At 37.1% G+C, this 21,881-nt stretch overlaps 1 protein-coding gene across 1 annotated transcript in view; it reads left to right on the forward strand.

The window, feature by feature from the left end:
• Window positions 1-1,484: 1,484 nt before the first annotated feature.
• ubr3 (ubiquitin protein ligase E3 component n-recognin 3) overlaps window positions 1,485-21,881 on the forward strand; it is a 96,867-nt gene continuing 76,470 nt past the window's right edge. Inside the window, 13 exon segments of the mRNA XM_056268989.1 lie at window positions 1,485-1,740; window positions 1,742-2,004; window positions 8,169-8,308; window positions 8,976-9,128; window positions 9,953-10,105; window positions 11,027-11,067; window positions 11,288-11,354; window positions 11,466-11,596; window positions 14,713-14,941; window positions 15,026-15,205; window positions 19,079-19,212; window positions 20,634-20,720; window positions 20,804-20,869. Coding sequence (XP_056124964.1) covers window positions 1,567-1,740; window positions 1,742-2,004; window positions 8,169-8,308; window positions 8,976-9,128; window positions 9,953-10,105; window positions 11,027-11,067; window positions 11,288-11,354; window positions 11,466-11,596; window positions 14,713-14,941; window positions 15,026-15,205; window positions 19,079-19,212; window positions 20,634-20,720; window positions 20,804-20,869 — 1,818 coding nt within the window. The 5' untranslated portion in view covers window positions 1,485-1,566.

Below are 21,881 nucleotides of genomic sequence, written 5' to 3' on the forward strand. Positions count from 1 at the left end.
TTGAGTCATAAACACATGTTTACTTGTGAAGTTGAGCAATAATATATCAATATATTCGTCCAAAATAGTCTCAGTAACCAACATGCTTCTGTCAGATAAGCAACATCTCCCCCTGCCACCTGTCCAGCCCACTGTATATAAATCAAACGACAACGCATCGCGAGAAATACGCGAAATACACAAATGAGCTACACCTAACAACCTCGCGAGAAACACCAAACCAAACACTCGTTTGCTGAATACAAAACCTCCTGATTCCGCTAGAAGGCGCTTGTCGGCTCAGCAAACGGATTCCTCCATTGAAACCATGATTGAAACGCACTCGAATGTCAGGCGTTTTAATTTGAGACATTTGTACAATACATTTTTTTATTTACCATGAATAGTCCCAGTGGTCCAAATTAAAATCTGATACAGTAGCCTAATCGCGCTAAAATAATTCCAGTAATCACGACTGACTGCAGACATGGTCCGTAATCATCACATAGCAGCAAAAGTTTCACAGTGAGAAACTGAAACGAATTGAAAATACACAGTGGGTAAAATAGGCTACCCAGTTACATTTGGAGTAGCCTAAATTTTTTTCCGACTCATTATATCTGACCAGATAGAGGCGAATTTTAATTTTAATTGGTTTTTCTGTAATTTATTTAAATTCTTTGGTATAGCTTTGTTGCGTCACTTGCTGCCTCCTTGATGATAAATTAAAATATATGATTAGGCTATTATGAAAACGAAGCTAACAGATGGCTTGAATAGATTGTTAATTTATACTGCTGGCAACATTTTATATGTAAACAAAAGTATGTAAACTCATCCACATATTATATATATATATAATATTATATTAGAATTTGACTGTCTTTATCTTCTCTGAAATTGCTATAAAAAAATATTTAAAAAATCATTAACATAGCCTACTGTTTCAAATATTATGATGTAATTTTCGGATCCCTGTTACCAATTAACGCCACACTTTGTTTTGTACTATTGTATGCAGTGCTATGTTTTTATTTATTTATTTAAATAATTTGTAGAACATTATCAGAAAGGCATTAATAACTGAAAGTTTTACAAACAAGACTGAGCTTAGCTTACATTCAATCATCACCTCACAATATAAAGAGGAAAGCGAAAAAAAGAAAGGAAAGTAGGGGAGTAGGAAGTTTTTCAAATTATAAAACCAAAATCTTCCAATAAGAGTGCAACAAAACAAATACACTGCTTTTGGGACTTTTCATCCCTCTCGATGTCTCCAAATATATATCAGAAATTCCTCCTTAAAAAAAATAATCGTGGAGGAATTATTATGCTATGCTATGTTTGTTACTTGTTCTGTCTTCATAAAAAAAAGAAAAAAAGAAAAAAGATTGCTAGCGCTGGATAAAAGCGTCCCGCTAAACTGTCTATGCCGCTAAATGACTCAGAGGTAAATTAAGCCCCGCCCCTTTTAGCACTCTGTTTATTGCCACACCAGAGCGCCGCTTCGTAACGATCTCGCGAGATGCCTCGCGAACACAGCAACAAGACAACCAAAATAAAGTGAGCACAACAAACCCGGAGCGCATGATGGCGGCGTTGCTGCTGCGCCGGGATAAGAGATCCACCGCAGCCCACCTGAAGGCAGACCTCCAGCGGGCCGACAACAGCTCGGGGCTGCGGCAGCTGCGGGAGCTGCTGGACACTGTGCTGGACCCGGAGCGCGGCTCGGACCCGGACCCGGAGGGGCTGGACTGGTGTAAAATGGCTGCTGGCCGGAGGGGACGCTTTCGACGAGTTCTGCCGGACCGTCCGATCCTACGATAACGCCACCCTCTGCGGGCTGGTGTGGACCGCCAACTTCGTGGCCTACCGTTGCCGGACTTGCGGCATCTCTCCGTGCATGTCGTTGTGTGCGGAGTGCTTCAATAACAGCGATCACACGGGCCACGATTTTAACATGTTCCGGAGTCAGGCCGGCGGGGCCTGTGACTGCGGGGACGGGAACGTGATGAAACAGAGCGGGTCAGTAGCCACTCTGAGCGGACATCTGACTGACTGACAGGGGCTGTCTCTCAAACCTTTGGCAGTGAGCTGAGTCTGACTACACGGACAGCTACATACTAGGGGTGTCATAGCATGGGCGCATCCCGAGTCAGATTTGGATGTCATAACATAGGCGCAACCAAAATCAGCAGCGTTTTTGGGGATCATAGTGTCATTGCGATCTGCCTATGATTGCTACTACTATTATTATTATTATTATTATTATTATTATTAGGCATCATAGCGTGTCAAATCAGCAGCATCATTTGAGGGTCATTTTAATTACGTGAGATTGTAGGTGAATTTTGAATTTGCAGTATTTTTTGGATATTGATCATCTAAGTTGTCTACCTGGTCTTTATTATTTTTCCCCCCAGTAACGTTAGAGTTCATTGGCGTGCTGGTTCAGCTGCATGTTTGGCCATCATAGGAGAGTTCTGAATAAGCAGGGATTTTGGGCATCATAGTATTAAACCTGGTGAGCTACCTAGGCATCATAATATAGGTGCATCGATGTTTTGGGCATCATATTATAGGCGCAATCAAAATCAGCAGCAATTTTTGGGATCAGTCTCTGGTAGTTTTCCTAAGGCATGTTTATAAAAGCTACTTGAATATCCTAATTAAACTAAGCGGGCCAAATCTTGGCTTAATCTAAGCTGTGTCTGTGAAACCAGGCCTAACACTAATAAGTAAATATATATATATATATAAACACAAAAATTACTATGATTTAATTTTTTTCCATTTTCACTATAATTTTATAGTGAAAATGGATTTTTTTTAAATTGAATGCAAAGTATTAACAAATGCTATAATAGTACATCAATGATAAAAAAAAAACAAAAAAACAGGCATGTCTAAAATCAGCAGCTGAATTGATTTGCATATCATCTTACAAATTAAATTAATTCTGTCTGAATCTGGAGAATTTTGGGACATCCAGTGGAAATACAACTGGGACCGTTCCTTACTGTTCTTTGAACCGTTCGCCCTGACGGTGGAAAAGTAGCTATCGTCTCAAACCTTGTAAACTGTCTAATATAGTCATAATCAGCAAAAAATGTAGACCTCGTAACATTGGCTTGTTGATCACATTATAGGTGCGTTCTGTTTCAGCAGCATGTCGCCATCATAGGAGTACCCCGAATAAGCAGGATTTTTGGGCATCACACCTAGTGAGCTGCCTATACCTAGACAACAGTTTTGGGAATCATATTGGCAGATCCTGAGTCAGAAATATTATTAGCCGTCATTGTCTCAAACCAAGTGAGTCTCCTACATGGATAGCATAATTGGCGCATTTAGCACATCGGTGCGTTCTAAATCAGCAGTAATATTATAGGTTTGTGTGCATCATATTAAAGCTAGTGACCTGACTACCCACGACAGTGTTTCCCAACCTTGTTCCTGAAGGCACATCAACACTGCACATTTTCAAACTCTTCCTAATCAAACACAACTGATAAGAATTGGCATGTCAATTTGGCAAATGGAGCTCGAGGGAAGTGGTTTCAAGTTTTAGTGCCATGTCGCGTTGATCGATACACTATTTCATGTTGCATTTTTATTGGCTAGTCAGCAGACGTTGATCATGCTAAATTTATGACACTGTCCTGAAAATTATCGCAGGCTATCTTTGGTCGCCATGACAACAGAAATCGCCACGATTGGTCATATTTCGTCTAGGACAGCCCAAAATAATCCAGACATCCAAAATGTGCGCTGTTGGTGTGCCTCTAGGAATAGGATTGGGAAATACTGACCTATGGCATTGTATCACTGACACATTTGCACTCAGCAGCATTTTGGGGCGGGCCATCATAGCCTCCAACGTAGTGCACTGATTGGGGCATCCCGAATCAGCAGCATTTTTGGGCATCGCCTCAAACCTAGTGTGCTGCTGCCTATCCATAGTTATTGAGCATCAAATCATCTAAGTCCGCATCATTTTCGTCGTGATATTTATAGGGGTGTTTTGGTTCAGCGTTATTTTTGGGCACTGTAGGCAATTCCCAAATTAGCAGCAGTTTTGAGTCTCAGCATTGAGGATCCTCAGCATTACCTGTACGTGGCTGTTCTGAAACTGAATCAGCAGTATTTTGGGCAAAAACACCCTCAAACCTAGTGAACCTGGCATTGTATAATAGGTGTGTTCCTTGTCAGAAACATTTTTGAGCATCAAACTGCAGCGATTTTGGGCAACATGGGCATGTTCCAAATCATCAAACGGTTTGGGTGTCAAAGATGTGACGGGAATTGCCAGATTATACACTGAATTTTTTTTTTTTACACTTCATTTTGATGGTCCTCTTTAGACATTCTACTGACTATGAGTAACTAGTCAACTAACTCATTGGAGTATTTAGTAGACTCGTCAGTAGACCGTTAGGTGTTAGGGTTCATGTTTGTAGAGTAAGTTGACATGTAATTGCAAAGTTATTTTTTGTCAGTAGAATATCTGTTGGGGAGCATCACTATAAATAGGCCGTGAGACAGAGGGTTGATTGGTACCATTTTGAGGGATTAAACCACATGGGGATTTTTGTGTAGGTATATGACCCTGTATTTGAAAAATGTGTGATAGCGTTAGATTCAAGGTAGTTTTTGGTTACGGAGGACGATTTTCAAACATACGTCAAGAAAAATGATAAATGAATTTATCTTTAAATAAATTTTATAAAAATGTTATACAATTTTTATAATTTTTTATAATAAAAATAAATAAATAGATTTTTAAAATTATAAAAGGATAATTTTTTCTCTCTTGTAGTCACTGAACACCTTACCTTGAGGTAGGATGATATAAGTGTTGATTTCTAATGAAAGCTACCATGGATCGGATGCCATCACACATTTTCCAACACTAGGGATGTGTACCTTCATGAAAATCAAAAAGAAATTTAATCCCTCAAAATGGTACTGGTAGCCCAAATTTGGGGTCCTGTCTCATGGCCTAAAAGTGTTGGCAGATATTAATCAGACAATACTCTACTGACTGGTAGTTACAAAGTTACATACAGTTAATAGAATGTCTAAAGTGGACCATTGAAATGAAGTGTAACCTAACATTTACTTTGAAATAATTTTCTCTCAGAAATTGCTTGTAAATTTCACAAGGAATTACAAAGAAATGACAAGTAGCACATTGAATTAAACATGAAATTCAAGTAGAAAGACTAAAATAATAGTATTCCCTTGTAAAACTTACTCCAATAACCTGTTTTATTTAGGCCTACAACTTTAAAAAAATATATATTTTGTTTACAGTTACTCTGCAGGCCGTTCCGAATCAAAACATTTTTATTTTTTTTATCAAAACATTTTTATTACACATCTACATTCTTGTCGTTATTTTAATACCGCACACCAACCAGTAAAACTAGTAAAAGTACGTTCCATTCAAATGTTGAGTAAAGGCAGTTCTCCTGGTTTTGGGCACAGCTGTGCATTGCTTGATACACAAGGGCTGGTGCGAGTCTGAGGCTGTCAGGGGAGGGTAACCGTGTGGATTGGGCTGTGGCACCTGATCACTGCCTTACAGAGAGTGCCACGGTCTGGGTTATTTTTAACTCCCCCACAGGGTCAGTGACACGTCTCTTCCCTCGCTTCTCTCCCTGCACAGGGCCTTCACTTCAACAGTTCAGCGTGTAGAGGTGCAGATATTCAGATATGGGGCTGGGTATGACTGCTGTCAGCTGGAGCTCAAAAGATTCACTGTATTTGATCAGTAAAGGGTGCAATTATCGTGAAGTGTTCCGCTCTGCAGGAATGAGGATATAGGCAGTTTTATTACTGGTAGATGTTTACTGTGAAAAGACACTTTTGCTTTTGCTCTGGAGACTGACATCACACTACTCGCATGCTCTTTCTGATTCATAGTGACTGTCCACTGAACTTAATCAGTTGCCTTTACTCAACATTTGAATGGAACGTACTTTTACTAGTAACCATTAGTGTGCGGCATTAAAATAACGACAAGAATGTATACATGTAATACGGCCCAAAAATGTGTTGATTCGGAACGGCCTACAGTGTAACTGTAAAAAAAAAAAAAAAAAAGAAGATTTTTTTTAAAAGTTGTAAATAAAACAGATTATTGGAGTATGTTTTACAAGGGAATACTATTATTTTAGTCTTAATCTGACCTCTTATTTAAAGAAGAAATCCACTGCCAAGTTTAGATATGATGTTCACTATCTATGTGAGTCTCATTATCTTAATCTTTAAATTATCAGTAATATGTGAAATTACATGTGCTATAAATGCTGAGACAACACTAGATAGACAAGGCAAATAAGTTATTCAGTGTCGTGGTACATGCTGCATGACTTAGAAATTGAAATTGACTTAGAAATGCTGTAATTTGATTTTCTTTTGATTAAAATGCAATTAAATGGTAAATTGGGCAAAATTTTGTGATTGTATATGAGAATGGCTTTAAAAGAATAATGGTAATTAATGAGTATTACTAAAAATTACTAAATAATAATAACAGAATTAGAAAAATTGCTAAACTAATATTTTTATGTAAAATAAAAATAGTATTTAAGAACAATAAATAATTGTATTTTATATTAGTACAACTGTAAAATTACAATACTAATATTTATGGCTGTCTTATTTTCATCATTTTCAAATGTTAAATATCTAACTTTTATTTGACGGAAAACCGTAAGCTTCTCTTTTGTTGATGAGTGGTTCTCATTGTAAGTTTCATCATGAGCAAGAACACATGAGCCGCGCTTCACTCTGAAACACGCAGCACATATATTTATTTAGTTAAATTGCAGCCGTTGCAATTTGATAATCGCACTAAGACATATCACAATTTCGGTTAATCGTGCAGCCTTAGTCTTTAACCTCTGAAACCACCACTACAATTATGCCAGTGCAGTTTTTATTTTTTGTATGGGAGTCGCAAGCAAGCAAACCTGGTTTAGTGCCTTGTTATTATGGGGCAATAGAACGCAGAAGTGGGGTTTAAAAAAGTAAAAGTGATGAAATTATTATTATTTATTTTTTTACAAAAACACCAAAGCTGAAAATTTCATATTTTTTTCTTTGATAATCAATGACTCAGGTTTATTTAAAAATCAACATTCAAAAATTGCTACTGCTTAATCTGAGAGGGCTACAGTGGTCTGTCATGCCACATTAAGGAGTGTCAAAAAAACATTTGTTTGAATTTTGTTGAAGATTGACTAAAAGCTGAGACTTAGCTGCATATCAAAGTTTATTGTGATTATTGGATGGTAGTTGCACTACAAATAATTTTTTTAGTCTAAATTATCATTTAGGTCTTCATTTACATTTTTCTTTTTCGATTCGTTGTTACTCTCGGATGTATTTCAAAAAATAAAAAAAACAAACAAAGATCTGTCATTTTTCCATTTCCATGTGACCGAAATAGCCACTTTTTTTTTTTTTGTAAGGAGAAATACACTTCCCATAATTCTGAACAGAAATCCACCAATCAGAGAGTCGCTGTTTCCACAGAATAGGCAATCACTGCAACCATTGAGTCCCATGAAGTATCAAGTCTGTCTCTATACACTCCCACACTACTTGCATATTTCTATACTGAAGTAACATTTTGAAATAGAGTGGTTTTATGATTTAAGAATTTTTAAGTAACTTAAAGTTGGCATTACATATTTTTATTGTTCATTCCCAATTAAAATAATTTAAATACATGTTTGTCCCCCACCGATTCTTAGTGATGTGATTTACCTCTGCCCTTATTGGTTTTTCATGGCTTTGTACCCCTTACTGAAGATTGTTTTTTAAATAAATATATATATATATATATATATATATATATATGGAGGAAATTAATTTGAAAACATACTTCATGGACAAGACCACTGATAAAGTTGGTGGTCACTGTTCTGTGGTTATATAACTAGTGTTCCAGCTCATCTTTTATCCCTACGGCACCACCATGATGTTAGTGATAGACTTGAAGACTTGCATATTGTAGTTGCTTGTAGTGCATCAATCTGTTGATCTTTACCAAAAAAAAAAGTCTAACGTCAGACATTTTTATTGATTACAATGAACGCAGGATTGGTTTTGTATAGTAAACAGCAAATTACTCTGCTGACATGTTCAATTCTAATTCACACGCTCTTGTGTGACAGGTTTTGCAGTAGGCATCGGTTAAAAACGGGAGAGAACGTGCCATCAGTCCCTTGGGATCTGCTGCTCATGTCTGAGATGGTGCTGCCGCGGTTTATCATCACTATCATTCAGTACCTGAGAGACGGCTACACTGAACCAGGTGAGGACATCACATCACACCTCAATGGCCTTGTGGTGCTCTTACACTCTTAATAACGCTGGGTTGTTTTAACCCAAATTTGGGTCAAATATGGACAAACCCAAATGTTGGGTTAAAATGTCATTTAAAATTTTAACCCAACTTCAACTTTCAACTGTAATTTTTTAATTACATTTTTAACCCAACATTTGGGTTTGTCCATATTTTGACCCAAATTTGTGTTGAAACAACCCAGCATTTTTTAGAGTGTACTTCTTTAAAGACCCCATAAAATGGCTTCACAGGCACGCAAGGTTTGTCAGCTAAAGGCTATTCGCTTAATTTATAGGAATACACTACATGACCACAAAGCTATGAAATAAAAGCCACAAAACTCAAATTTTCATTTCATGGGGCTTTCAGTGTTTAGTTTGGAGCTGTTTCAGTACATTCAGCTCTTGAACTGACTAGACATATTGTGAAGGATACCAAAAATATTGTGAAGCAACAAATACGATAATCTGCAATAATAAAATAATGCTTTAGTCAACAGCTTTCTCTGTGCTTTTGCATAATATCAGTCCCATGTGTGTGTCTGTACTGGCTGAGCCTGCTAATCGTGCCCACTGGGCTAACATATGCTGCTTTATTTTGCCTCGCACACAAACACCTTATCATGTGCCTGCAGAGTCGGCCACTGACCGAGATCTTCAGAAGGTTCTGCAGCAGTTGGAGCCGCACATATCGTTCTTAGAAGAGCTCACCAAGATGGGCGGGGCCATGCGCACCGTTCTCACCAAGATTTTAACCAATCAGCAGACCTTTAAAGAACTGAGTATGGGTGAGTATGAAATGTGAATGTATTGTTGACTGTAGTTGTTGTTATATGCATCGATCAACAAAGTTCTTTTTCCAGTCATTGGTTTTTACTTTCTTTTTGTTATTGGGTTGTATCATTTTCCCTTGAGGTCTTCTTTTTTTTTTCCTCCGAGCTTGTCCTTGTTTATTTATTTGACCCTTTTCCACAGTCTAGAATTAAAAATGCTGTTTTTGCTGCTGTGACTTTAAGACCTATATATGCAAATGACCTTTGTTATGATTGGCTGTCCTCTTCGAATGTGAGATAACTAACTTAGAGGTTGTGGGTTTTCTGTCCTATCAAAATATACTTTTTAACTGCCCATCCTTCAATAATGTGCCACTGCAAATGATCAGGGATCTTAAACTTATCAAGGTAAAAATATAGCTGGAAACGTTCGGCCAGACGGTGGAAAAGCGGCTTATGGTTCCATGAAGAGCCTTTAACATCCATGTAACATTTCCATTCCTCAAGAATTGTTTGCTGAACGTTATTTGGGGAACCTAAAATGGTTCTTCTATGGCATCACTGTGAAAACCCCCTTTTAGAACCTTTATTTTAAAAATTGTATCCTATATCCTACCTCCTTATTTATATTTTATATTTATTCGTTTGCTATTTATTTCATAAATCCAATTTTTAATCAAGCTGTAATTGTAGCTATTAGCTTCCATAGCTTTTTGGACAGAGGAAGATTTTTTGTTGTTCTTTTTCACACTTGATATGACCCATTTAAAATTGACCAAAAGGGAGTTTAAAATGATTTGGGACTGTGTTCACACATCTATATCGCCCCACACCCACAGGTCAAGAGGAGAATGTTTTTGCAAAGAGGAACTATGAGAAGTATTTGTCAGCACTGAAGAGTTCGGGTCTGGTGTCAGTGGAGGAGAAAGGAGCAGGAGGAGCTGGCGCTGGGACAGCAACAGACACTTCAGCAGGAGCGCTCAGTCTGCTGGGTAACACTGCTGTCTCTTCTGTGCTTTAGAGATGTGTTTTCATCCTCTTTTCTTCGTTGAAGAGCGTAGAGTTGTCAAAACGTACAGACTTTCAAATGTAAAGCATTATTTTCTCCAAAATTGTTAGGAGAAATACACTTCCCATAATTCTGAACAGAAATCCACCAATCAGAGTCGCTGTTTCCACAGAATAGGCAATCACTGCAACCATTGAGTCCCATGAAGCATCAAGTCTGTCTCTATACACTCCCACACTACTTGCATATTTCTATACTGAAGTAACATTTAGAAATAAAGAGTGGTTTTATGATTTAAGAATTTTTAAGTAACTTAAAGTTGGCATTGAATATTTTTATTGTTCATTCCCAATTAAAATAATTTAAATACAAATGTCTTTCAAATGTCACATTTTAAGTTCTGAAATGTTTAAATGGTGAAGCTTTGAGTGCTTTTGAGCGGAATTATAAACGCCTCTGATTGGCCATTGTGTTCACACACTCATCGAGATATGTCTGTGATTGGCTACAATGATCAACGCATGGGAGCGTTTGAGAGCACAGTGAAGCGTTTGAAAGGAGCGGTCCGCTGATAGACGCCTGCTTTCAAACACTCCCGTGTGTATCTGTGCAAGCGCTCGGCGAAGAGCGTCATTAATGTATATTTACAAGTTTTTGAAGCGTTGATCATTCTAGCCAATCACAGACGCATCCGATGAGTGCGTACAATGACCATTATACAATGGTATGAGAGGTGTTTACGATTCCTCTCAAAGCGTCACATTTTTAAAATTTCAGTACCGACTTGGTACCGATCTGCACTTTTTGACAACTCTAGAATTGCGTATTGATGACTCTTGGATGCTATGGTAACATGGTTTTAATATTTTGCTACATGTTTGTGGCAACTACTTTTTTATTTTAGGAGCTACTGCTGCTGCCAGTCTGGAGGACTCCAGCAAAGAGGTAGGCACACAGACTTCTGGGATAGATCAAATGTGACCCAGCAACCAGTCAGAACAAACACTTGCAGGGTGTGTCTGCCCATTGTGTTATTGTTGAGAACACAGCTTTATTTTGGCCGCTTCAGAAACGTGAACTTATTGACAATGGGAATTGTTTTAGCTGGGCTCGTCGTTGAGTAGAGTGTGTCGAATGATGGGCGTTTGATGTATTTGTTTGACAGGAGGATCAGGACGGGCTGCAGGGTGTGGGACAGAGGAAAAGAGTGAAGCTTAGTAGCAGTACCAAAGGTAAATCCCATTACATCTCATCATACTTAAATCTTGTTGGCGTTTATTCTTCAAATAATTTAAGAGCAATAACAATAATTGCATGTCCTTGCTCTTTTCCTGTTTTGTTAGATCCATCCATAATGGACACTCTGAAACATAAATGTTTTTTAGAAGAGTTATTGTTTTGGACTATTAAGTATGAATTTCCTCAGAAGATGGTCACTTTTTTGCTCAACATGTTGCCAGATCAGGATTACAAGGTATTCAATGCTCTTAAACTTATTACATATGCAAAATGAACCTGTGGTTTGTTTAAAGAGGCCATGTGATGCTTTTTACTGGTTTGTCTAATGTATCTGTTTGTGATGTATAAAGTCTGCAAGGTCTCCCCCAAAAGGGATTTATTATATCTAACAGAGAACACTGATCCAGACCTGCCTGAAACATCGATTGAAGTCCAGATATTGTTTCTGCAAACGTCTGCGTCACAATTTGAGTTAGCATAATGCTAATGTCCAAAAGCATACACGAAGAAGGAAGGCAAGGCTTCAGTGAATTATCACTGAAGTATAAAATCATTGGTTACCCGTAAGCCAATCACATAACGTCTGGTTATGACATGTGTTATTCGCCAGCTCAGCCGCATCGAACTTCCACTGTAAACACATGTATGATGCGAAAACGAATCCATCGAGCGAAATACCGGAGTGAACATGGCTGACCGAGTTTTGCTGCCTCCTTAACCTGATCCTCCATGAGTGCAACCAAGGGGGACACAATCACAACTATCGCCTTGCCGGCCTTTGGCCTCCCCAGACCTCACCAAACACTCTTCTTGTTCGGCCTTCAGTTTGGAAATGCCGGGAATATTCTCCACAACAGAGCGAATTGCATCCCGTGTCTCCATATCCGCGGTCACAATCTTAAACTCGGTGCTCAGCGTCTACGTCACGGCTCTCAGCCCGCCCTCTGTTCGTTGATTGGCCGGCTGTTTTCAGGCCGGAGGAAAACTGAGAGACATGTCGATGTCTCAGACTGAGTACAGAAGCGAACTGAAATAGAGCGGAAGTACGAAGTCTGACGCAGTCAGGCTAGTTGCCAAGTGCCCCTTTAAAGGATTAGTTCACCTAAAAATGTACATTTCCTGATAATTTACTCACCCAAATGCCATCCAAGATGTTCATGTCTTTCTTTCTTCAGTGGAAAAGAAATTAAGCTTTTTGAGGAAAACATTTCAGGATTTTTCTCCACACAATGGACTTCAACGGTAACCAAATTGTTGAAGTCCAAATCAATGCATTTTCAAATGGCTTTGAAGAGCTTCAAACGGCTCTGCACAATCCCAGCTGAGGAAGAGGGTCTTACCTAGCGAAACGATCGGTCATTTTCTAAAAAAATTAAACATTTATATACTTTTTAACCACAATTGTTCGTCTTGTGCTGGTTTGCGTTTATGTAGTGCTGGCCAGGCATTACGTCATCACGTTGGAAAGGTCACGCTGGACGTAGGCGGAAGTACCGCCCCATTGGTTTAAACATCCAGGATACGCACACGAAAGGACCATTTTAAACAATAAACTGACACTAAGACATAAATATGTCATTCAACATACAATAACATTTTAACGATCCTCCTTCTCCACGCTTGTAAACAATGAGGCGGTACTTCCGCCTACGTCCAGCGTGACCTTTCCAGCGTGATTACGTAATGCCTGGCGTGTCGCAGACCAGCACAAGACCAACAATTGTGGTTAAAAAGTATATCAAATTTTTTTTTTTTCTTGAAAATGACCGATCGTTTCGCCAGTACATAGCCTAGTGGGTTGTAAGCTCTCTGTAACGTAATGCATAGTCACATATGCAGTTAACTTTCAGTGATCCAATAGCAGCCTTCAAATTTTTGAGCAGAAGTTGTTGAAACGCTGTGAATTTCAGTTTGTCCCGTTAAGTTTGATTTGATTGATAATTGTTTATACAACTGTTCGACGGCACACGTGTGTAAATAAATACTGTAAAAAAAAAACAACGGAGTGTCTTTAAAAACACTCTTTTGTGCGGAACTACTTTCTACTACTTTTCTTTTGCCACGGATACAAATCTCAAGTTGACAGTTTAACAGCCTAAGCCTCCTTTACTAACTCTATAATGTCAGTTTTATGAGAGTGATCGACTGATATTCTTCAGGTCAATATTATTCTCATTTATTTTCCATGACAGCGCTAGTCAGTGCATTCGTAAGTTGCGTCTTATTGTTTACAACCTTGTTTCAGTCCCTTTCACTATGAAACTCTTTGCTACTGACTCACTCATAAAGACAGTATTTGCTTCCATCTAATGGAAAAATATTTAAATAAACAATATTAGCCATTATAAAAGTATAAGACGTTTGTTCAATAGGAATTAAACAAGCTAACAGTTCAGTCAACATTACAAAAGCAGCGCTAGTTATAGTATTCAGTATTTCTAGTTATAGTACAGGATTTCAGTTAAATAAAAATATGAAGTTATGAAACTTAACTTTGCCCTTAGCCAAATCGAGTTGCTCTGGAACAAGTAATAGTTTAATAAAACTACAGATAGCCTGTTTGATATTCCCTAAAATGAACTATACCTCATGTTTAAACACTATCTATAACACTAACTGTTCACGGCGGGTACATGAGCGCTCAACGGCCAACGGTCTGGAGCTCACATCTCTGAAAATGTCTCAACAAATTGTCAAATAGGTGCTATGTTTATATGCAAGTCACATATCTGAGGTTTAAATAACGACATTCTCGCCTAAAAAAACTCTTAAACTACATTCCGTGACACGACAACAGTAGTATTTGTAAAACTATGGTGTTTGCTCATCCACCATGACACTCGCTGTGAGAGAAAACTTGCAAGCGGAGTGATACGATAGGTAAAGTGTTTCCTGTAGTGTTAATGGTAGAATATCGCATGGCTGGAAAAGGCTCTCAGCCAATCAGAATCGAGAACCAGAACGCACTGTTGTATTAATGTAAATATCATATAAAAATAACATGTATACTGTGTGTTTGCAAAGTTTCTTGGGGGAACGCAATAGTTTTGCAAAGGAACACAAATGTTTTGCAATGATCGCAGAATTTCTCGGGAACATATAATACTTTTGCGAGAGAATGCAAAAGCAGTGAAACATTTTTTCCTCCCGTGTCATATATCAAATATTTACAAATGTTTAGTAGTGCGTAAATATAAAACTTGTAACTCATTTATAGCTGGTGCAAACAGCATATGATCTCTAAAGTACTCAAATTGCATTGTTCTAATATTTGTTTTATAATTTTTTTAATATAATTTAATTTATAATAGTTTTTTACCAAAATGTGTACTTTCTTCTCCTGTGCCACAGATCACGTTCACTAAAACCTTCGTACAACACTACGCCTTCATCATGAAGACCCTCATGAAGAGCCACGAGTCCGACACCATGTCCAACCGCATCGTTCACATCAGCGTTCAGCTCTTCAGTAACGAGGAGCTGGCGAGACACGTCACAGAGGAGTGCCATTTACTGGACATCATGGTCACTGTGCTTCTCTACATGATGGAGAGCTGCCTTATCAAGAGCGAACTGCAAGGTAACCAAAGAAATGGATGGCACCACTCCTACTGTTTCTGCTGTAGATGTACTGAACACTGTATTGTGTTTTTGAATGTCACAGATGAGGAGAATAATCGTCATGTGGTGGTAAACTGTGGTGAAGCTCTACTGAAGAATAACACCTACTGGCCTTTAGTTAGTGATTTTATTAATATCCTCTCACACCAAAGTGTGGCCAAGCGCTTCCTGGAGGATCGTTCTCTGCTGCTTCTCTGGATGAGTTTCGTCTCCTACTTCCAAGGTCAGTAACTGACAGGAAATCCTGCGGTCATAGACGCTGCTTTTGTTTCTAAATCTGTGGTGCTGTTCTTTTCTTAGTTCTATGAATGGCACAATGAGAATGAATTAGTGTTTACCTGACCAGTGACCACTCAAATGGTTACAGCTAAAGGGCTTAATTATGCCCAACTATTTTTGTACAAATATCTAAACTTTAAATAAGTCAAGATCCATTTACTTGAGGAGCAAAATGACCTAAGATATTAAACCTCTTAACTGTCACCGGCCCACCGGTGGGCCCAAATCCATTAGATTTTTAAAACATTAATATCCTAAACCTAAACTAATCTTGACAAACTATATATAATTTGAAAGCTTACAATCTCTAGTTTCCATATTTGGTGATTGATTGACAGAGGAGCTGTAATTTATCAATTTGCAACAAGAATATTTTCATACTCCTAAGGCGTGTTTAGACCTTTATTTTGAAATGGTGATGAACATGAAAAATCATGAAAGAAGGGTATAAACCTCAGTTTGTTTTCATGCCAAGAGTTCAAAAGATAGCATCCATTCAATTATTTTAGAAAAAAAGGTCTGAATTTTTTTTTAAATATAAAGAAAAAAATTATAGATTCACCATTTGTGATGTGGCAGGAAGCTATAACGCACATACTTGTTCTTTTTGTGTGTTTCTTAGAGGTTGAATTTATATAAAAATCTGCCAAAATTCCCATACTACTTCTGAATAGGATGTCTACTTCATAAATTGTATGAAAATTGTGGAAATAATGGTATCACTCAAAACGCATATGGAAATGGAGGCACCCTTATATGGGCAGTAATGGAGTCTGGTTGTGACCTAGTGAAAAAGTTTGGTACTGCACCCAAACAAAATCTTACTGAAAGCTAATTTTTTGAGATACCAACCAAAAATTTGAAACACAACTTGTTCAGATTTTTGGCTTTTTTTTTTACTTTTTTATTTTAGCAGTTTTAGAATCGCCCAGGTTTTGAAATATATATTTTATATAAAATATGAATAATACATTTTTTTACATTGTACATTTTCATAAACTCAAACTTCTATAACTTTCTGTTACACTTTCTTAATTTATTTCACTTCTACAAAAATCTGCCAAATGTCTTCTTTAAAACGAGACCAATCTTACGTCTATATTCCAAAGCATTCTTGAATTACAACCATTTAAGTTCGAAATGTGCATTTCCATGTATATTCAAAAAAAGGGGGGTGACACTTAACAGGTTAAAGGATAATAACTTTAAATATAAATATATAGTTCTAAATTTAAAAGAATAGCAGAGTCCACACCACAACTATAACGATAACGACATAGAGAAACAATATAGTTGGAATCCCTTTCAGGATGATTTTTCCCGCTGATGAACGGCAAAAACATTGACAGCCAATCAGAATCCACTAAACTTTAAAAAGCTTGTGCGTTTAACTCGGCAGGCGACAGAACTGTAGCGCACTTCAACAATAAACGGAACGATACTGTGTGCTGGTGTGGACGCTAATAAAGTTATCATTCTACTGTAGTTACCCTTATACAGAAGTGGAAAGTAACGAATTACATTTACTCGCGTTACGTAATTGAGTAGTTTTTTTGTGTACTTCTACTTTAAGTAGTTTTTAAAATCTGTACTTTTACTTTTACTTAAGTACGTTTTCTTTGAAGTATTGTACCTCGCTACATTTGAAATCGTATCCGTTACTGAGTAAAAAAATAATAAAAGAAAAAAAAACACACTCCGGAAACTACTGCATTGATTGAAGGGCGGGAGAACAAACGCGCAAAAAAAGGTGACGCAGACACAGCTGAAGCTGAAACCGAAGCGCCAAGCAAATTATGGCCAGTATGAAAATACTTTGTAGAAAAAAAGCGTGGTTGTCCTCGAGGATAGATATCCAATTTGCAAAAAATGTGGATGCAAAGTGGCTGCAAAAGGAGGATATAGGACACCATCCCTCCTGCAGATAAAGGTATGTCCCGATTTACGTGATGCAGAGGGAACCCTGGAATCCAGTCATGAAAATTAAATGTACATAACGCAGATGTCACGTAAAACACGCAAAATAATGGATGGATGAATACATGGAAAGTAGAACTGTGCAATAAATCCAATCGCGAAATGGTCTGTGAATATTTAAGCTAAGCACAAAAATACTGCATGTAAATATAACCCTATTTGTTCTGCTGAGCTGCGCCGCTTTGTCTACTACATACTCAAGTACGCGTGACACTCAGAGTCTCACAAACAATTGGAGGATATGAATACATGAACATTTCCAGAGCTGCTCTGAGAGAAAGCCCAATGAGCATTTTCATAATTTTATTTGAGATAAACCATTGTCAAATACACTTTGAAACACTTTGAAACACTTTTTACACTTTTGGTCTTCACTACAACCCGTCAAAATAAAAGTTTGGTTTTACTAGGAGAAATTAGGACAGAAATATATAACTATTATAGGCATACAATAGAACATAGCCTACTTCTCTAAATAATAATAACAACAACAATAATAAAACATTTTATTTAAACATTATTTAAAGGAATATATTTTTTGTCCATGGTTTAATTTAGTAAATCTGTTTTTGCAGCACTTCCCAAAAAAAATAAAAGGACACAATTTAAAATTTACATTTGATTACAACCGTTTTTGATAATATATTTGGATTAAATCATAAAAAGAAACATTAATTTTCTGAATAAAATACATTTCATAGGACAATATTTTTCTTAAACATTTTAATAAATTATTAATGTTAAAAATAAGTTGTTAATCTAATCAATTAAATTTGATAATTGATAATGAATTAGACATGCTTTATTGAAATTTTAATAAACAAAACAAACAAATGGTTTCAAGTTTGTTATAATAAAAGCATTTGTTCAACCAAAAAAAAATGTTTTCATTAAAGGGGCACTTCACCTCTGGGAAGATGAATGTGTATTTAAAATGGGTCATTTATGTAAAAGAAATTGAAAATACTTCAGGTTTTCTACTGATACAAAGCTTAATGCTAAATCCTGAAGTGACCCTTTAATTTAACTGTCATCTTAACTGATGATAATAATAATAATAATACCCATAATTTAATAATACAGTTTATTTATTTAATAATTGATTAATACTGTAAATCGTGATATTTTCTGAGACGTTATCATACTGTGAGAATCTCATACCATTACAAGCCTACACGGGAGAGTCCCCCACCCCCGCTGTTAAAAAAGTTACTCAGTAACTCTTGAGTAAATTTTAAATGAGCTACTTTTTACTTTTACTTGAGTAGATTTTTAGACCGGTACTTTTACTTGTACTTAAGTAAAATTTAATTGAAGTAGTAGTACTTTTACTTGAGTAGAATATTTTATTACTCTTTCCACCTCTGCCTTTATAGTTATTGTTCTTGGTGTGAAAAAGTCTTGTTTTCTGAAAAATGTCAAAATTACGTGAGTTGATGCTTAAATCAAGAAGAAATATCTACCAATAGGGTCAGAAAAATATATATTTTTCTTGTTTTAAACAAACATTTTTCCGAAAACCAGATGTAATATCTTACGTTATTTTGCTTCTCAAGTAAATTAAGGATGTTTTGATATTTTTACTGGAAAACAATACAAAAATACTGAGGAAGAAAATCTTTTTTTTTTTTGTGCAGTGAATACTATATTGTGATCGTATTTACAATATAGCTTGACATCAAATGCCTTATATAAATGCTTACTACATAATAAGAAGCATCTAGGACTTTTTATTTGATAAAGTTCATTTTAGTTTTGATTAAAGTCACAGAACTGTGTGTGAGATCAAGAATTCCCTCTGATGTTCTGGATTTCTTCCCTGTATCTTTCGCTCTGTCAGGAATGAATCTGAACAAGCGAGAGCTGAATGAGCACGTGGAGTTCGAGTCTCAGACGTATTATGCAGCGTTTGCAGCGGAGCTGGAGGCCTGTGCTCAGCCCATGTGGGGTCTCCTCACACACTGCAAAGTCAAAGTGAGCTACATTCATCTCTGCATGCATCACTCCAGCACCTTTCTATCTGTAATCTCTTTTATCTGCTGCATACGGAGGTATATTTTAGTTTGTCTTTTTTTTTTTTATTGCAGGTTTGCTTTTCTATAAATGTTGTCGTACAATGGCTACATGTAACTTGATAAATGAGTTCAAGGGCCATTCACACAGAACAGGTTTTGCATTCAAAAATGTGAGATTTTGGCAGTAGAAAGGGGGAAAAACGCCTTGAGACTCTGTTTTGTTTTTCCCATATGTAACTTATTTGACCCTAAACACTTAGTTTTTAGAGTGCTGTGTTATGTGCGAGATGCTGCAAAAGACGCGAGACACTGGTTTAGCGGTCAAACATGTCCATCTGACGCAGGGGATCTCAACCTTTTTGACTTCAAGGCCACAACAGTATTTGAAGGTCCTCCCTCCTTGGAATAGCTTGAAAGATGTATTTTCATTTGATTTGATTTTTAGTTGTTTTGTTTTAGCTTAATTTAATGCTTGTTTTGTCTCATTTTAAATCGTATTAAGTAGGGCTGTCACGATTCCTCGATTAAAGTCGAGTACGCCATTTTAATAATCCCCGATTGCAATTTACACGTGTTCAAGTAACTGGCAAAATACCGTAAATGGTGCATTTCACGGACGAGAATCCATGAACCGCATTTTTGTATAGTTGCTTATAATGTTCATCTAAGAAATGCAAACAATGTGCGCCATTTCATCAAATTTGTAAGGTAAACAATTTTTAAACCTACGCCAACACATTAGAATACATCAATGTGATTCTAAATTTGCGAACAATTTCAAAATAAGTTTAAACCTAGAGTTTGCATGTTTTGATGTCAACATGTTCAAGATGGCTCTAGGGTTTCTATAGTAAAGAAGTAGCCAAATTTGAAAGATTAAGTAAACATTTAGTTAAATGTCACTAAGCCAATGTTAAACAAGGATTTGATCTGCTGTAAAGTGTAACAACACCAGGCCGTTGGCGTCCTCTGCAGGCATTTGTTATACAAAATGTACATGATTGTAGAGTACAAAATGATTTCTTGCTTTTGATGCTTTATTTGAACAAAATAAGATTGCCACGTATGTATGTACTTGAAGTCATTTTAAACCCTTAGGTCTTTGCTTAGGTCTATTTTTATTACCACAAAAAATGTACGATTAATCGTCAAAATGATCTACCAATTACTCGATTGCCAAAATAATTGTTAGTGACAGCCCTTGTATTAAGTCATCTTGATGCCCTCTTGGAAGTTTGTTGAGAACCACTGGTCAACCGCATGTTTACGTAGAAAAACAATAGAAAATCAGCACAGTGGAATGCAGAAATGTGTTCTGTGTGAACTAACTGGCCCTGTTTAGTGGCTTAAGTTTGAATTGAACATGTTTTGTGTTGTCAGGAGACCCAGGAGTACACTAAGACAGTGGTGCGGTACTGTCTGGAAACTCTTCAGATGTGGTTTGATGCCATTGGGTTTGTAGATGAGGTATAGTCTTGATGCTTAAACTGTCAGATTAAATGTCTTCATGAATGTGGAACTGTTGAGAAACCTTTCTCTCTCTGTCACAGCCATCCCTCAACCAGCTGACCTTTCATTTACCTCTCCATCGATACTACGCCATGTTCCTCAGCAAGGTGAGCTTAAAGCCCAGTCCGACACACTCAGAACCTGTTAACCTTGTTAAGTTCCTGTATGAATTAGTCTTGTTGTTGTTGAACAAACTGGTTGAGTGAATAATTGAATGACTCGCTGATAAAGACAGTCACTTGTTGCCTACTATTTACAAAACGATGTAACACGGATAAGTGGAGCGAGAAAAACAGTAAAAAATGTGAACTTGTATATCAGAACTTCTATGTTAAATGTAAATTAACAGGGGTCAAATAAATCCTGGGCAATTTTGCCCCAATTAGAACTCATTTGTACTAAAACTTAGCATGAATTTGTTAAGTTTCTGCAACAAGCACTCAAGTCATTCACAGGTTAAACTGGCAAATGCAGCCAATCACTAAAATTAAATTATAGAAGTGTCTTCTATAATGAAGTAAAACCATAAGCTTAAGTCTTAAGGGCCAGATTTACTAAATTGGGCAAATTAGCGCGAGAGCGCAATCTCATAAAAGCGCCGATGGGAGTGTGAAGTTCTGGTCGTGATCTACTGACGACGCACAAATTAAAGAACACAGACGCAGCCGGATCATTTCCATAATGACCAACACAATGTACCAAGAGCAGCGCAAATTAGCGTCTGGTTTAAGACGAGCTTTTTTTAAAGAATGGCGTTAAACAATGGCGCAAGTACCAGTAAAGTACAAGTACAAGTACCAGTAAATTTTTTAGTGCAAATCACCTGGCATGATTCATTTAAATATTCTCCTGAAAGGGAAACTCCTACAATTGCATATGCAATAAGTTCAGCCGCAAAAAATATTTCTGCGCTTATTTTTCACTGCGTGTCTTTAGTAAATCCTGACAGTAGTTTTTAAATGCCAGAAGAGGGTTTGCTGGTGCAAACTGTTAGTAAATCTGGCTGTAAATTTGGAGGTATTTTAATTAGGGCTGTCAGTTAAACGCGTTATTAACGGCGTTAACGCAAACCCATTTTAACGGCGTTAATTTTTTTATCCCGCGATTAACGGTCTTTTT

The sequence above is a fragment of the Rhinichthys klamathensis genome, unplaced genomic scaffold (genome assembly GCF_029890125.1).
Source record: "Rhinichthys klamathensis goyatoka isolate OS25496 unplaced genomic scaffold, OSU_Roscu_1.1 h1tg000279l_1, whole genome shotgun sequence".
NCBI lineage: Eukaryota > Metazoa > Chordata > Actinopteri > Cypriniformes > Leuciscidae > Rhinichthys > Rhinichthys klamathensis.